Raw genomic sequence first — 25,961 nt, 5'->3', positions numbered from 1 at the left:
AAAATGGAATAAAATCTCCATGTATCTTATCAGGAGAACCCCCGCTGGCCCCGTGATTCAACAGGGAGCAATTAGAAACAACATCTCATGGGAGGCTTGCTGGGCGACCCTTTCTTGAGTTTTTGATTCAAAGTCAGGCAATGAGATTGCTTGTTTGTTTCTCCTTCAAACTTAGTGCTTAAACCAAGAGACAAGAGAGAAGCCAAACGCAGAGATGAATTGCAGGTGACACCCAGCCATGGGCAGAAGCATGGGATGCAGTGAGCTTGCTCCAAAGGAGCGTCCAAGGGAGCATCCGCAGTCTGTCTTCAAGGAATGGTCAGTGTGTGCAGATGTAGGCCGGGTTGACCAGATCTCCCATTTTTCCAAGCTAAATTGGAAGCCTGGTTTGTTTGTTACTTTTATCTGAAATTATTATTATTTTTTTAAAGTTTAGCACATAGGCAACTTTTCCCAAATACTAAGGCTCCTGGTTGTCAATGGAGTTCATTCTACTGGATCTGCCTTCTACCAAGAGTGGCTTCACTTGGAGTATTTACACCATTAAGACCAGGCCGGTGCTTGGATCAGCCATACTCAGTTTTCCTTTGAGATAGTTGTTAAGCATTTGCTAATTTGTTATCATCAGTGAGCCAGATAACATAAATGGCAGTTGGTTATAGTTACTCTCTGCAACATAAATCAAAAAGTAGTGTTAAATACCCACAGAGGAGAATTGTATAGTCTCAAATCGAGATTTAGCAACTAGGAGCCCCTGTGACGATAAAGCCATAGGATAGGTGGTGGTCAGAAGGACCCTATCACTTGCTGAGGACGAAAGCTGAAACTCAGTGGGCAGGGGTGGAGGGGGTCTATTGGTCTCCTGCACTACAGAGAGTGCTCTGTAGTCATAGCATGTGTGAGTGGCACTGTTTCTTTACTCCTCTGAAGTCTGTGGCCATTAATACCTCAAATGGTGACTCAAGACTTTGCAAGAGTCTGGAGCAATCTCTGAGCCATCAGAAAAGGAGGGTATGTTGACTCAGTTGAAAATCACACGCAATCCCAAATGCCTTTCCAATGGTTACAAGGCAATAGCCACTCTCCAATAACCACACACGGCAGACATTGTGGCGTGACAGTTTCTCTCTTCCTCTTCATACCGAGTCCACCTTAGTCCAGGTTTCGATTCCTGTTTCTGTAACAAGGAGCCTCTCTCTGGCAACCAGTGCAGACCTGTCTGTCAGATGGTTTTTGTTTTTAAGCTGATGGAAGGAAATGCACAGAATGAATAGAGCCACCATCTGAAGGCTCAGTTCTAAAACTATGGGACAAATAGGTAACATGCTGTATGTGCCTCTCATTAAAACACAGGGAGACAGGTTGGTCTAATAACATCCATGAGTTTGAAGTGGTGCCAATGGAGTTCCTGACATAGCTGTAAAGTGAGTGAAACAGGTCTGTCATTTCTGCAGGTGACAAAATAACAGCTATCACCCATCCTACCAGCCAGGTTGTCTCTACACTCATTACTGAAGGCTAGCAACCATAGAGAGAGGGGAGCGATATTCCCATCCAAATTCACACGTGCCTTGAACTCTATCTTTAAAGGAAAAGCCCTAGAGTTAAGTTGATCACATAGTGGTGATTCAATAGATTCCAGCTGAGCCAATGCAAATTTATATTTGACACGAGATAACAAGAAGGGAGAAACGCACCCCCCCACACACACACACGTGGGATATCCAGACACTATTATCCTAGTCAGGTGTGGTGGCACATGCCTGTAATTCCATTACTTGGGATGCTAAGGCAGGAGACTGTCTCGGGTTTGTGGCTAGCCTGGGCTGCACAGCAAGACTCTATCTCAAGAAATATTTCTTCTATAATGTCATATGCAAATCTAGTGATTGCAAACACACAGAACCAGGCCATGGGTTCTATTTCCATTTCCATTAGACCTTGGAGAGTCTCAAGGCCTGACAGCCATGCTCTATTTAAATCAGGGCTGAATAAGGTTTGAATCACAACACCACCATTTACTAGCCATGGGACTTAGAATAACTAATCTAACCACTGTACTTCAGTTTTCCCACACAATGGAGGCCATACCAGTCTTCAGTCATAGGATGAAGGAATGGCTTTGAACTTTTAAAGACAGGACGTCATGTAACGTAGTCTTAAACATTATGGAGTGGAGGATGACCTTGAGATTCTGATCTTCCTGCTGGATCCTAACAGGTATCCTGGGACTACAAGAATATGCTATCATACCAAGTTTAATGTGGTGGTAGGAACTGAGCCCGGGGCTTTATGCATAGTAGGCAAACATTCAGTCAACTGGGCTACAACCTCACCGAGGATGGAGGACTGTGCATACAGATTGCTTGGTAAAGCCCAAAGTAAGAGCAAGAATACAGTACACATTGGTTGTAAGGAGAAGATCCTTGCAAATTCATTAAGAGAACAGTCACCTCAGACTTCCCTTAGTCCTGCTGCAACCTGCCCACAAGAGTGCCCTGTTCTAGCCTACCTCCATACCCTAGAGACTCAGGCTCTTGTTGCAGACCCAGGGACTCCCCTGTTACCCCTTTTCAGCCTTTTCTTCTAGCTCATCTCCTTTGTGACTGTGCTGACCTGCAGAATGTCTCTCTCAGGGGTCCACAGCTACCATACTAGGCTTGGATTCAAGTAGGGGACCTTCATCTTCCTTCCTGTCTTCCATCCCAGACTCTCCAGAGTTTCCCTTAGCCCTTTTACAGCTTGCCTGTGTGACAACCTCCTCCCAGTCTGCCTCTATTCCCTGGGGACTAGACCTCTTGGTGATGGAGGGTCCCCAGTTATTCCGCACAGTCATTCTCAGACTTTTTTTCCTAACCTATCTCCATTCTTTTGTGACTCTCTGATGACCTACAAAACAACTCTCTACCAGAGACCCTACACCCACCACTTAGCTGGGACTAAAACTTCTCTCTACCAGGGATCCTCAGATATCATACCTGGTTAGGAACCAAAGTGGGTAACAACACCAAAGAATGAGACACCCACCCAACAAAGATGAGACCAGATGTCCATACCAAGTAATACTTCAATCATTTAAGGTGCTTAGATCCCAGTTATCATTTAAGATGCCTAGATCCCAGCACAAAAACACAAACCTGAAAAATTAAGATAACGTGCCTCCTCCAGAAGTCAGCAACCCTATTGTGTTAGTCCATGAGAAAGGAGATTTAGCTGGAATGCAAGATAAGAATTTCAAAATAGCAATATGAATGTTTAAGAATCTTAAAAGGGATATGGATAGATGTCTTAATGAAGACTGTGAGGACACAAACAATTGAGTGAAATAATGAAAAACAATTCAAGATCTGAAGGTAGAATTTAGCAAGGAAGTCATATCACTAAAGAAAACCCAAACTGGAAATTAAAAAAAAAAAAAAAACCAGGATATCTAACAAAAACCTCAGAGGTAAGCCTCACCAACAGCTTAAAAGAGATGAAAGACAGGAAGAATTTCAGATCTTGAAAACAAGGTAGAAGAAATGGATAGCTCAGTCAAAGAAAGCATAAAGTCTAAAAAATTCAATGTACAAAACATCCTAGAAATCCGTGACATGAAAAGACAAAACCTATGAACAATAGAGATACAGGAAGAAGAAGACACTCAGGCTAGAGGCGCAGAAAATATTTTTAACAGGATAATAGAAGAAAATATCCCTAATCTAAAGAGAGAGAGGGATGCATATCAAGGTACGAAAGGCATACAGAACCCCAAAGAGACAGAACCAGAAAAGAAACTTACTTCATGACATATAATAACCAAAATACTAATTTTACAAAATAAAGAAAGGATATTAAAAAGATGCAAGGGAAAAATATGAAGTGACATAAAAAGACAGGTCCACTTGACTTTTCAGTGGAGCCCTTGAAAGTCAGAAGGGCCTGGATGAATGTTCTACAAGCTCTAAGAGACCACAGATGCCAGTCCAGACTACTATACCCAGAAAGACAACCAATCACAACAGAAAATGGAAAACAGTCTGAGGAGAAGTTTAGTGGCACTCAAGAGGAATAAATAATCCCACAACGGTTAGTCAAAGGAGGGGAAAACACATACCCAATGACAAAAGCTTCAGAAACTAATAATCATTGCCCATTAATGATCTCAATACTAATGATCTCAATTCCCCAACCTGAAGACACAGACTCACAAATTGAATTAGAAAACAAGATCTATCTTTGCTGCATCAAAGAAACACACTCACCACCAAGGATAATGATCACCTTAGGTAGGGTAAAAGAATTGAAGAAGCTATTCCAACAAAATGGAAATAAGAAACAAGCAGGTTGTCTCAGTTAGGGTTTTATTGATGTGAACAGACACCATGACCAAGGCAAGTTTTATAAAAGACAACATTTAATGGGGGCTGGCTTACAGGTTCAGAGGTTCAGTCCAGTATCATCAAGACAGGAACATGGCAGCATCCAGGCAGGCATGGTGTAGGAGGAGCTGAGAGTTCTACATCTTCATCTGAAGGCTGCTAGTGAAAGACAGACTTTCAGGCAGCTAGGAGTAGGGTCTTAAAGCCCACACCCAAGTGACATACCTACTCCAACAAAGCCACACCTCCAAATAGTGCCACTCCCTGGGCCATCACACAGGTGTAGCTTTTTTAATATCCAAAAAGATAGACTTCAAACTAAAACTAATCAGGAAAGATAGGAAAGGAGAAATCCACCAAGAAGATTTTACAGTTCTAAGCACCAAATACAAGGGCACCTAAGTTCATAAAAGAAACACTACTACAGCTAAATTACATATTAACCCCTAGCACAGTGAGAGTGGTTGACATCAATATTATATTCTTGGCAGTGGGCAGGTCATTCTGACAAAAACTAAGTAGAAAACTTCTGGAGTTAAATAATGACATAAACCAGACAGACCTAGCACACTTCTCCAGAACATTCCACCCAAACACTAAAGAATACACTGTTTTCTCAGCAGCCCGTGGAACTTTCCTCAAGACTGACCACATAAGAGAAAAGAAAGCACATGGAAACAGAACTTTTTTTAAAAAATTGAAATAATGCCCTGCCTCCTGTCAGAGCACCCTTGATTTTTAAAAGCTGGGTATCAACAACAGTAGAAATTACAGAAAGTACACAAACTCATGAAAACTGAGCAACTCACTACTGAAGGAAAATAGTTTTTTTGTTTGTTTGGTTGGTTGGTTTGGTTTGGTTTTTGAGACAGGGTTTCTCTGTGTAGCCCTGACACTCACTCTGTAGACCAGGCTGGCCTCAAATTCACAGAGATCTGCCTGTCTCTGTCTTCTGAGTGCTGGGATTATCACCCGGCTTTGAATGAAAACTGGGTATAAACAGAAATCAAGAAGGAAATTGAAATATTTTGGAGAATTGAATGAAAATACAACATTATGGAACAGAGTGAAGGACTTTCTAAGAGGCAGGTCCATAGAACTAAGTTGCTTAAATTAAAGCAGACAAACAAACAAACACAACCCTGGAGAAATCTCATACAAATAACTCCACACTGGAGAGCTCTAGAAAAGCAAGAAGAAATAGCACTTAAAAAAGAGTAGATGGGAAAAAAATAAACTCAGAGCTGAAGTCAGTAATACAGAAACAAACAACAATATAAAGGATCAATGAAATGGAGAGTTGATTCTTTGAGAAAAGTATCCAAAAGACACAGAGAGAATATTCAAATTGATAAAAGTAGAGATGAAAATGGAGACATTACTACAGACACTGAGGAATTTGAGAGAATCATTAGAAAAAATATTTTAAAAATCTGTATGTCACCAAACTTGAAGACCCAAAAGAAATGTACATCTTGTTATGTATAATGTACCACAGTTAAATCAAAATGAAATAAAAAAATTTAAACATACCCATATCCTCTAGTAGAGTCAGTAATTAAAAAAAAATCTTAACAAAACAAAATAGTTCAGGGACAGATGGATTCAGTGCAGAATTCTACCAGATTTTCAAAGAACTAATGGCAATACTCTTCCAATTATTCAATTATTCTACAAAATAGAAACTGAAGGAAAAATTTCTAACTCATTTTACAAAGCCACTATTATTCTGGTACCCAAAACACACACAGCCCCAAGAAAAAAAAGAAAACTACAGATCAGAAACTCACAAGAAAATACTTGTAAACTGAATTCAAGACAACATCAAAAAAGAGCATGCACTGTGGTTCAGCTTACAAGAACTCAGTAAATGTTGTCTGTCTACCACATAAACAAACTGCAGGAAAAAAACAATAGTCATCTCATTAGACACAGAATAGGCCTTTGACAAAATCTAGCATCCTTTCATTGTAACGGTTCTGAAGAGAACAGGGATACAAGAGACACACCCCAACACAATGAAGGCAATGCTCTGCAAGCTCACTGCCAACATTTTAAATACAGAGAGATTCAACGCATTTCTTCTAAAGCCAGGAACAAGACAAGAATATCCATTCTCCCCATACCTATCAATATAGTACTTGAAACCTTAGCTAACACAGTAGGACAACTGAGGGATATCAAGGAGATTCACACAGAAAAGGAAGAAGTCAAAGTATCCTTATTTGTAGATGATATGATTTTATACATAAAAACATCCTAAAGACTCCACCAGGAAACTTCTACAGCTGATAAACACTTTAGCCAAGTAGCAGAATTAAAACAAAAATTGGTAGCCTTGCTTCATACAACTAACTCACCTGCTGAGAAATAAACCAGGAAAACAGTGGCTTTTACAATAGACTGAATAAAAAATATCTTGAGATAACTCTAACCAAGCGAGTGAAAGACTTGTATAGTTAAAACAAAACAAAACAAACAACAACCCCCACACACAAAAAAAACTTAAGACATTGAAGAAAGAAATTAAAGAAGACACCAGAAGATGAAAAGATTGCTCTTGCCTGTGAATTGGTATTTACTAGAGTGAAAATGGCCATCCTACCCAAAGAAATCTACAGATTCAACACACTCACCATAGAAATTCCAACACAATGATTAATAAAACTTTTTTAAAAACTTCAACTTTATAGAAAACAAAAACTCAAGATAGTCAAAACAACTGTGAATAATTCCTGAATAATACAAGTTGCTAAAGGTATCCCCATCCCAGATTTCAAGGTGCATTAAAGAGCTATTATAATAAAAACAGCATGATATTGGCATAAAACAGACACCACTGATCAATGGAACAGGAGCAAGGAGCCAGACATAATTCTACACACTTATGGACACTTGATTTCTAACAAAGAAGCCAAAGATAAACACTGGGGGGAAAAAAAAGACAGTATCTTCAACAAATGGTACTGGTCAAAGTGGATAGGTGTATGTAGAAGGACAAAAATAGATCCATATCTATTATACATCACCAAACTCAAGTTCAGATAAGTAAAGGACCTCAATGTAAGACCAGATACCCTGTATCTGATAGATGAGAACACGGGGAATAGGCCTGAGCTCATTGCCACAGGAAAGAATTTTCTGGAAAGGACATTGAGAGCACAGACATTAAAACCAACAATTAATAAACAGGACCCCACGATGCTATAAATCCTCTGCACCACAAAGGACATCACCATTTGAATAACGCAGCAACCAACCCAGTGGAAAAATGTTTTACTAGTTGTACAACTGAGAGAGGGCTATTAACTAGAATATATAAAGAACTGGGGGAAAAAAACAACAACTCCAGAACATCAAGAAAACAACTATACTGGCTGGTTTTGTGTGCCAACTTGACACAGGCTGGGGTTATCACAGAGAAAGGAACTTCCATTGGGGAAATGCCTCCATGAGATCCAGCTGTGGAGCATTTTCTCAGTTGGTGATCAAGGGGGGAGGGCCTATTATGGGTGGTGCCATCCCTGGGCTGGTTAGTCTTGGGTTCTGTAAGAAAGCAAGCTGAGCAAGGCAGAGAAAGCAAGCCAGTAAGTAAGCAACCATACCTTCATGGTCTCTGCACTAGCTCCTGCTTCCTGACCTGCTTGAGTTCCAGCCCTGACTTCCTTTTGATGAACAGCAACATGGAAGTGTAAGATGAATAAACCCTTGCTCCCCAACTTGCTCCTTGGTCATGATGTTTGTGCAGGAATAGAAACCCTGGCTAAGACATCAACCCAATTAAAAGATGTGATATAGAACTAAATAGAATTCTTAAAAGATGAGACATCAAATGGCTGAGAAGTACTTTTAAAATGTTCGACATCCTTAGTCATCAAGGAAATGCAAATTAAAACTACTTTGAGATTCCATCTCACCTCATCAGAATAGTTCAGATCAGTATAACAAGTGACAGCAAGTGCTGGAAAGAATGAAGTCATCACATAGTCACTGTTAGGGATCACAAAAACTTGCACATCTACTACGGAAACCAGAGTAGCACTTCCTCAACAAGCTGAAAATAGATCTACCACGAGAGAGGTCCAGCTATATGACTCTTGGATATATACCCAAAGGACTCTACCTCTTATTACAGAGATACTTGCTTATCCACACTCATTGCTGCCCTATTCATCATGGCCAGAAACGGGAAACAACCTAGAACAAAAATGTGATACATTTATACATTGGAATATCGCTCAGCTATGGAGAAAAATGAAACGATAAAGTTGGCAGGTAAATGGATGGAGCTCAGAACAATCATCCTGGATGAGATAACCCAGTCCCAAAGACAAGTATTGCATGCTTTCTCTTTGAGGTGGATTTTAGCTTTTTGCCACTCACTCTGGTCGAGTCAGCTTGATAGGCTGTGAAGCCTAAAAGCCACTCACGAGGCAGAGAGTTTCATGGAAGCTCACCTTCTGGAGTTCTGGCGTTCTCATTAACCCATATACTCATACCCTAATACCACGTTAGTCTAGTGTATGGATCCAGTGCTCTCTTTTAGTATTATCTTATTATAAGTGCCTTTTAAGATTGAATTCTGACATAGCTAAGCCTTCACCAGTGTTCCAATGTCCTAGAAAGTCCTTGAGCTGACCATGGGCTTAGAATTCAGGAAGAATGTTGCCTGTTCAGTGACATTCAGAATTGCCTCTGCTATTACACTATCACTTAGAATAAAAGCCAAGTCGCTCCCATATACAGGAATTTACAATGGTTTAGGAAGTAGATGGGGCTGTGGTTTTAGAGTAATGCATTATTCATGAGATGGTTAGCTAGAGCGGAACTCCCTAATTAGAACCATGACTTGGGAGTGAAAGCCCTTGCCCTAGGAGTGTAAAGACCTCACACCTGGCTCCTAAGACTATAGCTGACCTTAGATAGGGCTGACTTTGTCTCAGTTATTTTATTGCCCAGTTCCTGCCAGTCTTTGTGTTTACATTCCTCTGTTTTGTGTAAGAGTCATTAAGCATCAGGTAACCTCATCTGTACCTTGCCAATGTGTCACCTAACTTCCCTATTTTCTTCTGTATAAAAAGTTTGATGCTCAATTTGACAAATTACATTCAGATTCTACACAACCTCTCCTGTGTACATCTGTCTGTCATTTCATCTAACGCTTTGCCCACCTGCGACTAGAGACCCGTTCCATGCAGACAAAGGGGCCCAGAGGGTCTGTGGCAGCTTTTAAGCTTTAGATGCATGTATTTCAGTCTGAATAATTGCAGAGGTTAGGGAGTTTGGAAGGGACCGGGGAGGAGGATGGAGAAAGGAAGGGAATGAGAGTATAAGATAAAGATAAAGATAAGCTAGAGTAAGGAGGAGCAAGGGGGAAGGAGGTGGGAGAGTGGGGCATCGGGGGTGAGATAAGGAGGGACAACTAATATTGGAGGCCTTTTGGAAAGCCATAGGGTAACATACTCTGTATAAGCTTTTACATATATATATGGAATATATATACATATATATGGAATATATAGAAATGAAAGGGATATATATATATGAAATGGATATATATATAGGATATGTATATATATGTATATATATAAATGAAAGGTGTATATATATATATGTATATATATATGTATATATGTATATATATATGAAAGGGATTTAAATGCAGTCACCATATAATAAGGGAGACATCCTATACCACCAAGTAAAAACTTCCAGGGAATGGGTTGCATCTTATTGAGCTGTGGCTAAAGGGGTCTCCTAGACCCTCCCAAACTCATAGGTTACTATTGTCACAGCTACTGGCTACTCTCAATCACCTAACGGTGAGGTCATACCGATTATTTAAGCCATTAACATGGAGCCATTAAATCTAGCTGGTGCCCAACTAGAAGTTTCACCCCTATTGACTAATGTTCATGTACTAAAAGGTGCTTTTCACACTACATAAGGAGGAAAGTAACTCTCAGTGTCCCCCAGCTATAAACTCTCAACAGAGACGTGTCTACAGGATATACTTGTGTAATAATGGTACAAATGCTATGGAAGTAACCAACCAGGCTGATGGTAATTGTTTGTTTTGTTTTGTTTTAAATCTAAGGCACACTCCTTGAGATGGAACACACACATGCCAAAGTGACCAGGAACCTAAGACTAGAACCATGGTCCTAGGGGGGAAAATCTACTACTATTATTCTGCTAAAGAAACAAAGCTATACAGTACCTCCTAAAGACACGTTGCTGTATCCACAGATCAGTGCCTCACTCATTCCTCATCAGAGATGCTTCTTGCAGAAGATGGGAATGAAGTCAGAGACACACAATTGGACAATGTACAGGGACTGAGAGACGTTGAAGCACTCAGTTCTAAAGGGAATGTCTTTGGCAAACCCTTCCAAGATTCCAGGATCTATGCTGAAGAGAAAGTAGAAGGAGTCTAAGAACCAGAGTGGTGGATGACTCTAAGGAAACAGCGTCTTTCAGACACAACATGACGGATACACATAAGAACTCACAGAGACTGTCACAACATGCACAAGACACGCACAGGTTTAAATCAGACAGAATCCCAGAACTGGGCAGGATAAATGGACACAAAGTCCCACCTATAACTAAGAATCTGTTTGTGATTGATACCTGCAGACAAAGGAGGAAAACCTGTTTTCTCCAATGGAGTGTGGTTGGCCCAGGGAGTGGCACTATTAGGAGGTATGGCCTTGTTGGAGGAAGCGTGTCACATTAGGGGTGGGCTTTGAGACCCTCCTCCTAGCTGCCTGGAAGCCAGTCTTCTCAGCTTCTTTTCTGCCCAAGCTTAGCTGTCCTGGAACTTGCTCTGTAGACTGACCTTGAACTCAGAGATCTGCATGGCCGTGTCTCCTGAATGCTGGGATTAAGGGCCTGTACCGCCATGACTAGGCTTAAACTTTTCTTCACCTAGAACTTGCTCTGTCCCAGGCAGATCTTCAGACAAGATCATAAAACAGTCTCTAGGCCGAATTCTTCTCCTCTAAAACCTTTTGACCTTGCTCCCAGAGTCTCTGGGTATATCAATCACACTCTACGGCAGGAGCCATGCCCAGGCAGGTCAACACAAAACACACTCCATGGGTTGTTGTTTTTTTGTTTTCTTTTCTTTTGTTTTGAGACAGGGTTTCTCTGTATAGCCCTGGCTGTCCTGGAACTCACTCTGTAGACCAGGTTGGCCTCGAACTCAGAAATCTGCCTGCCTCTGCCTCCCAAGTGCTAGGATTAAAGGCATGTGCCACCACTGCCTGGCTGTTTTTTTTCTTTTCTTTCTTTTTTTTTTTTTAAACTTTTTATTAGGTATTTTCCTCATTTATATTTCCAATGCTATCCCAAAAGTCCCCATACCCACCTCCCCACTCCCCTACCCACCCACTCCCCCTTTTTGGCCCTGGCATTCCCCTGTACTGGGGCATATAAAGTTTGCAAGTCCAATGGGCCTCTCTTTCCAGTGATGGCCAACCAGGCCATCTTTTGATACATATGCAGCTAGAGACAAGAGCTCCGGGGTACTGGTTAGTTCATAATGTTGTTCCACCTATAGGGTTGCAGATCCCTTTAGCTCCTTGGGTGCTTTCTCTAGCTCCTCCATTGGGGGCCCTGTGATCCATCCAATAGCTGACTGAGATCATCCACTTCTGTGTTTGCTAGGCCCCAGCTGGTTTTTTTTCTTTTTAATCAATGTGTTCTCTCTCTCTCTCTCTCTCTCTCTCTCTCTCTCTCTCTCTCTCTCTCTCTTCCTCTCGACTTTCTTTTCTTTTCATTCTTTCTTTAAGTTTTTAAAACCTATTTTGATTTGTGTTTTTTTTTTTTTTCTTGCAGAAAGAGAAAGACGGAGAATTAACATTAACGGAGGTGGGGAGGATCTGGGAGGAATTGAGAGAGGGAAAAGAATATAATAAAGTGTATTGTGTTTAAATTATTAAAAATTAAAGTTAAAAATTTAAAGAGATGGTCTTATCTAAACATTATAAAATGAGTAGCACACACACACACAATTAAAATGTGACTTAGAGAGCTGTGGTAGTGGCAAGTAATTAGAAGTGACTGGACGTTGACACTGTGGCTGTGGACCTCACGTTGACCTCAGGAAGACAGAGCTATAGGAAAAAATACTTTACCACTCCACAGTATTATCCAGATACCAAGACAAGACATATACATCACAGGAAAAGAAACAGATGTGCATCTCTTTGGCTAGAGATGCAAAAAACCCTTTATTAAGTATTACCAGACCAAATGCCTAGTCATAGAAAAAGGCATATGCAGCCTGGACAAGTGGTATTTATTGTGGGAACCCAAACTTGCTATGATGGCTTAGAAGTGGCTACTGTAATAATACGCTCTATCCATGGCATAAAGGGGAGAGTCACGGGGTCTTCTCAACAGAGGCACGAAACAGTTCAGCAAAACACCAACTCCCCTTATGGTTTAAAGAAAGAAGATCTCGAGAGAAAAGGAAGCCTGGCGTCCTCAGGAAGGCCAGCTCTATAACTAAGAGGTCAGTAGTGGGAAACGGAAGTTCTCATTCTGAGAGCAAGATGAAGGAAGGTATCCATTCTCGCCAGCAGTGTGCTCAAGACTCCAGTCAGGCACAAGACTAAAGATATAAAATTTCCAGACGAGAAAGAGATAATTAACAGTATCGCTATTCTACCATCTCCTATATCGGAAACCCTGAAGAAACCATTAACTCTGGTGATAAGAACAAACAGCCTAGGACAGGGAGATCACAGCATTCAAGATCAAACGGATGCAAAAGCCAGTCTGCTCCTGTACATCAACACTGAAGGAAATCCAAAAGCTAAAATTAAGAGTGGAACGTTACTGATGATAGAATACTTGAAAATTAACCAAGGAAAGTGCAAAACTCACACTCTGAAAACTACAAAACACTGCTAAATTAATTAACATCAATTAATTAATAAAAAGATCTACATGCAGAGGGAGGCAGCTCATGGTTGCAGACCAGAGAACTTCATATTGCTGGTTGGAATGAATATTCCCAAGTTAGCCTACACACTTAACGTAAGTTTTCTCTACAGAAATCTCATGGATGTTTAAGGAACCCAGAAAAGCTAAAAATAGTCCCGAAAAAGAAGAACAATGTTGGAGGACTCACCCTTCCTAATTTCGTCTGACTACAAAGCCTCCATATCTAAGGCAATGGTGTAAAAAGAGCCCACAGGTTGACAGAATCAAACGCAGTCCAGGAAGCAATCCTCATAGCAGTGGCCAATTGATTTGTCACAGAGGTGCCAAAACCAATTCCCTGTGTGTGAATGGGGAGGTGAGTGGGAGAGACAGGGGACAGATGGTGACAGACTTTCTGATAAATGTTACCAGTACACCTGAACTTCCATTTGTGCACGAGGATAGACCTACATCTCATGCCATATGCCAAGTATTAATTCAAAGTGGATCAGCCACCTGAAGGCAAGGGCAAAACTACAAACTAGAAGAAAACAGGTAAAATTCTTCAGGACCCGATTTCTACAATGGCTTCTTATCGAACACTAAAAGGCATACACAACAAAAGAAAAAGCAGGGAGGGCTGGAGAGATGACTCAGCGGTTAAGAGCACTGACTGCTCTTCCAGAGGTCCTGAGTTCAATTCCCAGCAACCACATGGTAGCTCACAACCATCTGTAATGGGATCTGATGCCCTCTTCTGGTGTGTCTGAAGATAATGACAGTATACCCACAAACATGAAATAAATAAATAAATAAATAAATAAATAAATAAATAAATCTTTTTAAAAAGAAAGAAAAAGAAAAAAGGGGGGAGGGGCTGCAGAGCTGGCTCTGCCATTAAGAGCACTGACTGCTCGTCTAGAGGGCTCAGGTTCAATTCCCAGCACCTACTAGTTATTTCAGTTCTGAAGGTGGCCAGCTCCCCCTTCTGGACTCTACAGGCACTGCAAGCAGGTGGTGACCAACATGAACTGCCTACATGCATGAAATAAAAATGATAAAGAAATAAACAAAAACTAGATAAATTGGGCTTTATCACAATTTAAGCCTTTTGTGTTTCCAGGGACAACCAACCTACATATCCTATGTGATGAGGGTCTTTTACATACAATACATTTACAGTTCCTAGTCAAAGGACAGGTAACCCAAGGGATGTGAATAGATGTTTCTTTCAAGAAAGTATATATAGGGCTAACTGTGGTGATACACAGCCATGTCCCCAGGACTTGGGAGACGAGGTAGAAGAATTATGAGTCCATAGCTAGCCCGGATTACCCAGTGAAGCTCTGTCTCAATATATATATACACATATACATACACATAAAAAGTATATAGAAGGTCATTAAAGACATAAATAGTTATTCAACATTACTTGCTATTACAGAACGCCAATCAAATCTGCAGCAAGGTCTCATTCCAATCCTCTATGTGATAGTGAAGAAGACAGACATGATGTCGAGAAGAAAGGCAGGAGGTGCTGCCAAACTGGTGGCTTCCTGGGACTGTTGTCCAGCTATGGGCATGGGCCTTGGCACTTCTTGTGTTCAATATCATATTTCAGCGTGTCTCTGTCACTGCTGTTAGCATATGTGTAAAGAAAAAGGGGGAGGGGCTGCAGAGCTGGCTCTGCCAATAAGAGCACTGACTGTTCTCCAGAGGGCTCAGGCTCAATTCCCAGCGCTCACTAGTTATTTCAGTTCCAAGGGTGGCCAGCTCCCCCTTCTGGATTCTGCAGGCAATGCAAACAGGTGGTGACCAACTTATACATAAACATTCGCAGACAACCCAGTGCTGCCTGAAACTGCTCTCCTTGCCATTTTCTCTCCCCTGTGATTGCAGACACAAGAAACAGCGCTGCAGGCAATGGAAGGGCGTTCTGCTGCCGCCTGAAGGCTGAGGTGCCAGCGAGGGGTGAGCACAGGAGAGGCCAGGTTCCCGCACAGAAGCAACAGGCGCATGTGCAGTTAGGGTCTTTTGTTCTCCCGCTTTCCTCCATGCTAAATGGGGCGCTATTCCCAGACTGCGCATGAAAAGTAACTTTTGTGAAGGTTCATCTTACTGCCTTTAACTTTCCATCCGAAAGCGGAAGCAAGCAAAGCTCGAGACAAATCCGGTGCTGCTATGTAAGACCAGTGCAGTCCCAGGTACGGAGGCAGAGAAGAAAGGAACTGGAGGAGAGCTGGGGCTGCGGAGAAAGAACCGTTCTTGTTGGGCCTGGTGGTATGTGCCTGCAGTCCTAGCACTTGGGAGACTAAGGCAGGGAAGCTGCTGTGAGTTTGAGGGTAGCCTGGACCACATAGGGTAGTAAGTTCCAAGAGCCTGGACTACAGAGTAAGATCCTGTCTCAAAAACTGAGAAAGGAGCCGGGCATGGTGGTGCACGCCTTTAATCCCAGCACTTGGGAGGCAGAGGCAGGTGGATTTCTGAGTTCGAGGCCAGCCTGGTCTACAGAGTGAGTTCCAGGACAGCCAAGGCTACACAGAGAAACCCTGTCTCGAAAAACCAAACCAAAAAAAAAAAAAAAAAAAAAACTGAGAAAGGAAGGAAAGAAGGGAGAAAGGGAGAGAGGGAAGGAGAGATGGAGGAAGGAAGGAAGGAAGGAAGGTCCTAGTTGGGTCTGGTGGTACAAGACTATAATGTCATGTACTCCGGAGGCTAAGGTAGGAAAACCCCAAGATGAAAACCAACATAGGCTCCAGTTAGTTCAGCCTTAGCAACTTAGTAAGACTCTGTCACAAAATAAAGGATTAAGAATAAGCTCAGTGGAAGGAGGAAGGAGGGAGGAGGGAAGAGGAGGAGGGAGGAGGAAGGAGGAGAGAGGGCTGGGAAGGGATGGTGGTGGTGGCCTTCAGAAGCGGGATGGAGAAGGTCAGGAAAGGATGGACTCTCGGCTATAGATATGAGGATACCGGGAAGGTCTGGGAATGCTTTTCCTGAAGAATATGAGACCAGGACTTGGGTGGGAAGCTAGAAGCTGGGGGTGGTGGTGTTAGACTCAAGATCAAAAGGCTCTGCATTGTCCAGAGAAGGCATCCCAGTTTTATCTCCAAACTGAAGGTGGCGGTAGAGATGGCTTTTAGCCTCGGGTAGTTGAATTCTGTCTCGATCATACTTAGAATGACCAAAAGAAAGAAACACTCACTGTACTGGCTGGTTTTGTGTGTCAACTTGACACAAGCTGGAATTATCACAGAGGAAGGAGACTTCCTTGAGGAAATGCCTCCATGAGATCCAGCTGTAAGGCATTTTCTCAATTAGTGATCAAGGGTGGGAGGACCCATTGTGGGTGATGCCATGCCTGGGCTGGTAGCTCTGTGTTCTCTAAGGAAAACAAGCTGAGCAATCACAAGCCAGTAAGCAGCATCCCTCCATGGCCTCTGCATCAGTTCCTGCCTCCAGGTTCTTGCTCTGTGTGAGGTCCTGTCCTGACTTCCTTTGGTGATGAACAGCAATGTGGAAGTGTAAGTTGAATAAACCCTTTCCTCCCCGACTTTCTTCTTGGTCATGATGTTTTGTGCAGGAATAGAAACCCTGACTAAGGCACTCACCTACCAGAGAAGGAAATCAGCACTGAAAAAAAATCAGGGATGGAAAGAATGAAGGAGGAGGAGGAGGAAGAGGAGGAGGAAGAAAAACCAGGTATCGAACATGCCAAATTTTCACACACATAGAAAAATATAGAGCTAGTTAAAAATAAAAGGATGAAAACATGCTAAGTGGTTGCTTAAACCAAAAATTACTGATGATCACCCCTCAAGCAATTGTTTAAAGGTCAGCATCCATTGACTCATGTGACACAGAACTAACTCCAGATTCAGATGTTTAAGATGGCCACTGTCGCAGAGAGGGCAACCAAGTTAGCCCCAAGGAAGATGAGCAACGTTATGCAGGTTATGGAATTAGTGGCTGAAAAATTGATGAACTTACATGTTCTGAAATGCAGTGGAATGATGTGTTTGGTGCATTCATGAGATTTAGAGGCTGGTGGCAGGGTGGGGGTGTCGATGTTCCCTTTACCTCCAGAAATCTGTGACCCGAGGAAAAACTGGCTTGAATATATACGGACTCCAGGACACAAAGAAACGTTCAAAGAAGAAAACAGAGAATTGTACAACATGCACACTCTCAGATCATTATGCGATAATTTTAGCAATAAATCAAAGCATAATTATAGAGCCAACCTCACAGAACCTTTAAAAAGCAATCTTTCTGAATAACACTGGAGACGAGTTAAACAGCTACACAGAATGAGCAAGAATATTTATCTTAGCCATGGAAAGGATGTGAATTATGAAAAACTAGGAAAAAATATTCTGTCAATCAAATAAGTATTTTTTTTCCTACACCAAAAATTCAAGTCGGCAAGAAGGTAATTGAAAAGATGAATGTTCATCCGATTCATTTTCTTCTTCCCCCCCTATGTTTCTCTCTGTCTCTGTCTCTGTCTCTGTCTCTGTCTCTCTCTCTCTCTCACACACACACACAACACACACACACACAAGGCAGGGAAGGGAAGCTTCCTGTCAGGCCATCATAAGGGATGGGGGCCCTTAGCCTTGAAGAATGTCCTCGACATAGCATAGAGAGCCCCATGAACTCCTCAGAGCTGTTTGAAACCCACGTCAATGGTCAGTGGGTGGCCCAGTCTCACCGTGACATTCATCAGCTGTTTACTCCAAGGGAATTCCCAAGACACAGACAATCTGGGTACCAATGTGCCAAGAGCCAACAGAAAAGGCCAGGAAGTAACTTTGGGATCTGCTGGAGGGTGGGGGAGGGGGTGCGCTGGAAGTGGGACAGACATTGTCAACCATCATGGTATGTGGGAGAGATGTTTAGTTGGTGAGGAGTGTGAAACACGATGCCAGAGGTCAGTCTTTGTCTACATGGCCGGCTTTGCTCAAATCTTGCCTTGTACTAGCCGACACTGGAAATCACAAACTTCCTTGGAGCATGTCATTATTTTAGGGTACCTAAAAACCTTCACAACTGAAGAAAGGGGTCATGGTATCTAACTGGGGACCACTCTCCCTACAAAAAGGGCCTACAAAGGAAGAAAAGGCATGAAGATGGTTCTTAGTGTCAGCTTGGAAGGGAGAGCTCCGTCACCTCCAGCTGAGCTACTTCCAACCCATCGTAGAAGCTCTCTGAGCCTTAGAACCCGCTGCTACTCACAGGAGAGCGTGGCCAGCATTAAGGGGTGTTTGTAAGAGTTCGGTGTGTACAGAGATACATGCTGTGTTTAGCATCCAGAGGACAGTTATGCGGTTCCACATTCCTGGAAACACATGTAAGTGTCGTGGACAGCTGATTCAAGAAAGAGAACGCTGGATGATGTGTGTGCCCGGATGAAGCATTGTGATAATCAGAAGAGCAGAGAAAATGCATCTCCCTACCTCAGGTGACACACGTCACCCTCCAGGGTGACCAAGAATCCTGTGTGCACTAGTCTAGAGTAACCTGCAACACCCAAGGACTGCAAGAGAAGGAAGAACTTCCTCTCATCCCTTCCCAAGGGAAGCAAGGCCAGACTTCTCTCCCCTGTGACCTAAGTTCATCTGGGGACTTCAGGTCCACACATTTGTCTAGCTAGCATGGTCTTCAACTTAGGGAACTCCTGTGGTGACACTGCTCTCACCAGGGCCCGGCTGCCCCCCACCCAATGCCCTGCACCTTGTGTTATACTGATTTCCACTCATGGTCTGATCTCTGGTTCACTGACAACCAGTGTCCTCCATCCATCCCACAAGGAGAGGTGATCAATAAATGAGATGCAGGTGTGATCAGACCAAGCATCCCAAGAACTTAATTAGTTCTAAAGATGGCCCTCAAGATAAAGGGAAGGTGCAACCTGTGGGCTGAAGAGGCATCACTGGGAAAATGCCTGGTGGTCCATAATGAAAGACAGGGCTAGAGGGAGTGATGGGAAAGAGAAAAACAGTGGTTGTGGGGAGGGGAGACCACAGCCCTGAGGGGTGGGGGGAGCGGGTGCTTCTTGTCATTAGCTGGACTGGGTTGCTTCTGGGTCTGAACCCACAGGCTCAAGAAGTCACACACTGATCACAAGCTCTTTCGTTTCTGTGCTTTGAAGGTGACAGGGTTGATGCTGGTCACCTCCTGGGACTGTCCTGTATTTTTGAGACTCCAGGTAATAGGTTAAATGAGAGTAAGCTAAAAGAAAGAAGAGAGGCTATGTCAATTTTGAGAACAGAGCAAAAAGAGATAGGAAGAGGGGACCTCAAAGAACGAATGACAGAAGGCTCGAGCCTGAGAGGACCTTAGGGGAGGACATTAGGGGAGGATCCTAGAGATGAGAATTCCCAGAGCCACGGAAAAGAGGAACGTTTCTTTTGTGTTATAACAGGACAATTTTAAGTTTCCTTAAAGAGGCAAGGGAACATTGAATTTAGTTTTTCGATACTTTAGCTATTAAACCAGTCTTCTTTGAAAAGGCAGCCACTTTGCACAGGACCTCAAGAATGATTTGAGTTACAACCACATCCAACCCACCTCTTCTTCACAGAGAAAGGCATGGGAGGGAAGAGATAACTGACTAGAATTGAGAATTCAAACAGAAAAAAAAAATCATTGGATTTCTATTACTATAAAGGAGTTCGGATGCAACCGGCTCAGGTGAACGCCGGTTCCTGAAAGGACAGGAATGCTGGGTGGTGAGAGCGAGAGTTATGCTCTGGTCAGGTATCAGATACTACAGTCCTGAAAGTTTCCAGGTAGGACAAGAGTAATCAACTAGATTCCAGCTTCTCAGAATGGCCAGTCTGCTCTTCCCAGTGAAATCTTAGGAGGTGGGTCTCAGAGGAATGAGTCTCTTAGCCTCCCTTGAGTGGGCACAAACTCTCACCGGCTGCTCTCACTCCTGCTCTCCACACCCGAGCACTGATTGCTCCTCAGCTGGAAATCTTAGGTGCACCTGCCATTGTTCCCACAGAAAATCATCTTAAAGCCCAGCAGAAACTCCGAGCTGTGCCTGGAAATGGAGAGCTGTTGAACTACGCCTCTCATCCTTACAGAGGCTGGGTGGAAAAGATGCTCCAAACACAGGCATGAGGGAAGAAAGCAGTCAGGAAAGCCAGATGCCGGGAGCTGCAGAAATGAAAAGCATTCCTCTTTCTAGGTGACAAACAGCGGACCTCCGAGGGGAAAAATAAAAAGACAGAGTGATCGTGGGGTTGTGAGCTAGACCATCTAGCAGGAAGCACTTGAGTACAGTTGTTATGTCCCCAGTCATTCTGGTCCCTTCTGCCTTCTCACTTGCTGGCCAGCTGAGTGAGTCATGGGTTCCTGGCTAATCTTGGGAAGTCTTCCTTGGTTAATCTGGTCTATAGCCTGAGGCTCCTGTTCGACTATACTGTTCTCCTGGCAGAATGTCTGCATGACATCTCAAGGTGGGTCACCTGTCACCGATGCCACGGGGAAACCCTTCTAGAGAGCCATGGGGCCCTGGCTGCTGAGAGCCTAGCACAAACGTGTCCAGCTGGCGCCATGAGCTCTTGCGGTGGCTTCTGCACTACTTCCCTTCTTCCTTTCGGAGCCCCTCCCCCATCACAGGCCTCTTTCCCCAGGACGACTACAGTACTTTCTCCAGTCCCCGGCATTACTCAGCTATACATCAATAGTGAGCAGTTTGGAGGGGGGGGGGGTTGCTGCTGCACAAATCCTCCAGTTCCCACCTCCTTCTGCAGGGGATTATCACCGATGGCAGCCCGCCACACCATTCTCAAAATTCTTAGGGACTCAGCTGCCTCCTACTAAATTCTAACTCCAGCTCATTAGCCACCAGGCCGGCTGTCCTAGCAGTCCTTCCTCTAGTCCAAGCTCAGCCAGCACCTCAGGGAATTCTGGACGCAAGCCACTTCTGTCCCCGTGTATGCCCCTATGTTTGGGCCCTAAACCCAATTCATAGGAACTCAAACTGGCTAGACCCACCGTCACCTTTCCACTGGTTTTTCACAGAAGGAAACACGGCCCATTCTTTGAGCCCCATTTTACACTCTTCTGCCTCTTTCCAGTTTGGAATTCTGAGAGTCTCTCTGTAAGTTTGAAATCACGGCCTTTTCTTTGAGCAGTGGCTTGTGCATAGTTCAACACTCAGTAAACGTTTCTAGCTTTGTGTCTCCTTGTAAGCTCTCTCCACAGAATTCACGAACTCAGCCCTGTCTGCTGAGCCAGACTGACTGTCTACAAAAGCGCTTCCCTAATTTAAGAACCATTCAAATTCCTGGCGACTGGCTAACAAAGAGCAGCTGGTTCTGGTCTAGGCAGAGGTCTGGGGTAATTCTAATAATCTTCGGGTGTGGTTGGGATCCATTCACACCTGTTGATTAGCCACAAAGGAATCCCGAGGTGCATCGCTGGGCGCCCAAGCGGAGAACCCCAAGGGTGAGATGCTAGGTCCTGTGAGGGCCCAGGAACTAGGGGCATGGTGTGACCAGGCGGCTCACTTACCTATGGTAGAAACCACTGTACCCACGAAGTAGAAGGCGCCCGTGAAGTCCCAGCGAGGGCGCACGCTGTCCATGCGGATGCCCGCCCTGGTGGCTTCCTCGTAGTGGCGGAGGAAACCTCGCAGCTCTTCACGGCTCAGGTTGTGGCCCCGGCTGAAGTTGGCCAGGCGCTCTTCCCAGCGCTGCTTGGCCTGCAACTCCTGCGCTAGCTCCAGCGCGGAGAAGACTGCGGCGCCGCCCAGCAGGTAGAGCAGGATGAGCCCAGCGAGCAGCAGGAAGCGCGCGTTGTCCTCGTTCAGGTGGCCGGGGCTGCAGCCGCAACCGCGGCCAGCCATGGCACTGGAGGACAGCTCCGCGAGGGTTGCTGCCCGCGGACTTGTGCCCACGCCCCGGGGAGGATGTGCTCTGCCGACCTTAGCCTGCTCTGCGTGCGGGCTCGCCCATGCCCGCCGCGCGTTCCCCAAGGCGGCGTGGATCTCCCGGCCGCCGCCGCCTCCTCGGTGGTTCCTGTGTAGCCAGCTCCCCACGTCCGCCTGGACTCGTGGTTTCGAATCCGCTTTGTCGTCGCCGCCTCCCTGTCCTCTCTGGAGTTCTCCTTAAGGCTGAAGACCAGAGGGTCGGGACACAGAATCTGCTTCGACTTGGTGCGAGGGTGCGGGCGACCCGGGTTCACCCGAGCTCCTAATTCGGCTCAGATTGGGGAGGGGGCGTGGCGTGCCTTCAAGGCAAACTCCCTAGAACTTGAACTCCTCTTGAAGAAAAAAAAGGTCGTGGGTCCAGAGAGAATCGGCGGGTAAGCTTCACATCAAGGTCCGGGTTCCTCGGAGCATTGCTTTCCAAGCTGTGATGGCTGGGATACGGGCTGTTCTCTGTCTTCGGTGCCTCTCCAGGTGGATCTGTGTTGCGTATTAGTGACAATGTTCTGCCGAGAGCCTCTATCCACCAGAATAACCAGGGCTCAGAGGTCGGAACGGGTTTGGGGCAGACGCACGGACGCAGGGACAGTGCGAAGAGGCAGATCAGCCGGCTCGGATCTCTGCTGGGCACACAGGCTCCACGGCAGCACGAGGGCGGACCGCTGTGGGGAGGAGAACAGAGGGGGAGGTTGGAACAGTGAAGGAAGTTAGAAGCATCCTCCCAGGGAGCCTTCCTTGACTTCCCCCATACCAGATCGCCCTTGGCCTCTAGGGCCTGCACCGGGCGTTCTCTGTCCACACGTGCCGGCCCTGCCAGCCCATCTCCCGGAGAACCGGCCAAGGACAGCGGCCAGAAGAGTTCCATCTCTTTCACCCGGTTTTGATCGCCTCGGCTCTGTAGTTCTTGCGCAGTCAGTGGCGCTGAGCTGAGAACTCCAAGCTACAACATGTAAGCCGGCAACAAGGTTCTTTTGTGAACCGCTGGGGCGCCCACCCAGAGACCCCCAACTTGCCATGAGCTCTGGAGCCGCCGTCGCCTTCGCGTCTCACCTTCCCAAACGCACCTGCTCTGTGGAACAGGTTCAGGATGGTTCCTGGCTTCCCTTCTCAAGTGGCCTTGCCCTGCCCAGTGGGGCTGAGAGCAGAAGTCCGTGCCCAGAGCTGCCTTCTCTGTGGAGTGCTCAAAAACTGCAACAGGTGGAGCTCTGCAGCTGCCAACCGAGGCGACTCCACCCGGTACCCGCCCCTTGGCCTCAGGGCCAGTCTCCTGCTCAGGTCTCCTCCGCTGGCGCTCGCCTGGACCTCTAAACAGCGATGCTTCTACCAGGGAGTGCAGATCCCTGGAGTGGTTGCTTAACAGATAGGTCGAGAGCCTCGATGGTCTGCGTGGGTTCCTCTCAGGCCAGAAGAGGGCGCTGCGTGCCCTCCAGACACACCTGGTTCCCAGCAGTTTAGCCACAGGGGATCGAATATAGCTGTGTGAAGGAATGGATTCATAGCCACCCACGGTCTAAACAGAATTTCTCCGCCTTTAGAGAGAGAGAGAGTGGTCCCAGGAGACCCACCCACGATACTAGCCAGAAACAGAACTAGAAAAGCTTGCAGTTCTGTTGAATAGATGCAAATGATTTTGGTGAGAGTAACTAACAGACCGTTTATCTTGCATTGTGTCTCCTGGGGAGGAAGAACTTTAGAGGGTATTGAGTTCACACCCAGGGTGAGTAACCCAATTACCTTTACTAGTTTAAGAAACATCTCAAGTACATCAAAATCGAATGACGTTTACAATGACACAACACACCACCACCTAGATTCTACAAGTGACAGTTTACCAGGCTTGCTTATATTTACCCATTCCTTTCTAGTCACCAACCCACTCAGGATGCACTTTGAATGGTTGTAGACACCCACACACTTTCACCCCATCTCCAGCCAGTATTGGCCATTATTAAGAGCTCTATCCTCGGATTTTTGCTTTTGTGGTAAAATTTGCATGCAATGACATGTCATTGTACCATTAGGTGAGTCCTGATAACTTTGGGAGCCAAACAATGGTGGCCTCCCTCCCTTATCATCTAAAAGCCACCAAAGGATTAAAGCTCCCACAAATATCTTCCCAGTAAATCCCCACCCACATTCCTGCAGAGGTAGCCACTATTCTGATTTCTTTTTCCACCATGGAATATTTCTCCTTTATAGAACTTGGTTTTGTTTATTCAGGTCTCTGTATTCATAAGAACCAGTTATGTGTCTTGTGTAAAGTGTGTTCCTGAAGTGTACCGACTGACATCATTTCAAACTAGCTTTTTCTAACCCACAACAATGCAGTGTCCACATCCTATAGACTGTTGACAGAGCCAGCCATTTTATTTTTAAGCCTTCTGTATACAGGCACATAAACTTATCTCCTTGGGGTTTTGTGTTCTCTGGACACCTTGTATATTGGACTTTTGTAAATGGTTGGACTATTTTGCCCACTTAAAAGCTTGGTTTTGGAGCTGGGGAGATGGCCAAGTCAGTAATGTGCTCATCACAGTGTGAGGACCAGAGTTCAGCTCCCCAACACACATACAGAAGGATGAGCATAGCTGTGGACTTTTGACATCCTACTCCTCCTGAGCAGGTAGGGCCAAGTGGAGCTGGCTAGCCACAGTTCCGTAGCCAAGTCAGTGAACTCTCGGTTCAGTGAGAGCCCCTCTGGTTTCCACATGCACACATGTGCACACACATACAACATGCACACACACACACACACACACACACACACACACACACACACACACACAATGGTCCCTGTTATTGAAGGGCAGTGTTTTATATAATCTAGACTACCAGTCCTTTCTTAGGTGTGTATTTTGCAACTATTATTACCATTATTTTTCTTCTTCTCTGGAATACCTACTTGTTTTAAAAAAGTTTCCTGACAAAGTTTTCAGTTTTGTTAAAGACCAGTTTTCCAGTCTGTAATGATTGATATACTTTGTGCATTATATTATTGCTTTCAAGGTTGCATATGTTCTTTGTCTCTCCCCTACTTTTGTATGGTTGGTCTGTGTGGTATAGAGTTTATTTATTATGCATGTGAGACAAAGTTCACCTTGTCCAAAAATATACTCACTTTTTCTAATGGCAATTATTGAGAAGGAAAGTAAGAATACATTTATTTCAGGAATCTTTTCTTTTGACCGTTATCTATTGATCTAGTTGTTATGCCCATTAAAAATATTTAAATGAATTTTTATAGCTCTTGAAGTCAAGAAATGCAAAGTCTCCAACTTAGCTCTTCTTTTTTCGATATTTCTTTGGATGTAATGAATTGTTTCCGTTTTAAAAAATCAAAGAACTGTGGTTTTTAAGACAGACATTTTAAACATAGGCACAGAAAAAGTCTGTTATCTTGATTAGGACTACGTTAAATCTGTTTTGGGAAGAAGTGATATTTTGATAATTCATGAATGAATCTATCTCTTCATATATGTAGCTCCCCCTTGTTGTTATAGTGCAGGGATCTTGCACATCTTTTATGAATCTAACATAAAGGTTTGTTCTCCAGATGGTATTGAGCATAGAAATTCAAATGTTTTATCTTTTCATGTTTACTATTGTATCCCATAGACTAGCTGCACTCATTCATTAGCTTCAATAGTCTTTAGAGTTTCTAGTCACATAACTATGTCATCTGAAGTGGAGGTTTACTTTAACTTTTTTTAAAAAATCTTGTCTTA

The 25,961-nt window shown here is 44.3% G+C and overlaps 1 protein-coding gene across 4 annotated transcripts in view; it reads right to left on the bottom strand.

Annotated features, from left to right (window-relative positions):
• Positions 1 to 24,953, bottom strand: part of Kcnk13 (potassium channel, subfamily K, member 13) — a 99,534-nt gene extending 74,581 nt beyond the window's left edge. Inside the window, exons 1-2 of one of the 4 annotated variants that reach the window (NM_001164427.1) lie at positions 23,250 to 23,603; positions 21,822 to 22,898 (exon numbers count right to left, since the gene is read on the bottom strand). In NM_001164427.1, the coding sequence (NP_001157899.1) occupies positions 21,822 to 22,155 (334 nt within the window). In that variant the 5' untranslated portion in view covers positions 22,156 to 22,898; positions 23,250 to 23,603. Of the gene's footprint in view, positions 1 to 21,821 lie in introns of all 4 variants that reach the window. The other 3 variants (NM_001164426.1, NM_146037.2, XM_030246665.1) reach the window with 3 other exon arrangements.
• Positions 24,954 to 25,961: the final 1,008 nt, after the last annotated feature.

Source organism: Mus musculus, chromosome 12 (genome assembly GCF_000001635.26).
Source record: "Mus musculus strain C57BL/6J chromosome 12, GRCm38.p6 C57BL/6J".
NCBI classification, from domain to species: domain Eukaryota; kingdom Metazoa; phylum Chordata; class Mammalia; order Rodentia; family Muridae; genus Mus; species Mus musculus.
The sequence above is the reverse complement of the archived record's forward strand: the minus strand, read 5'-3'. Positions and strand labels throughout refer to the sequence as shown.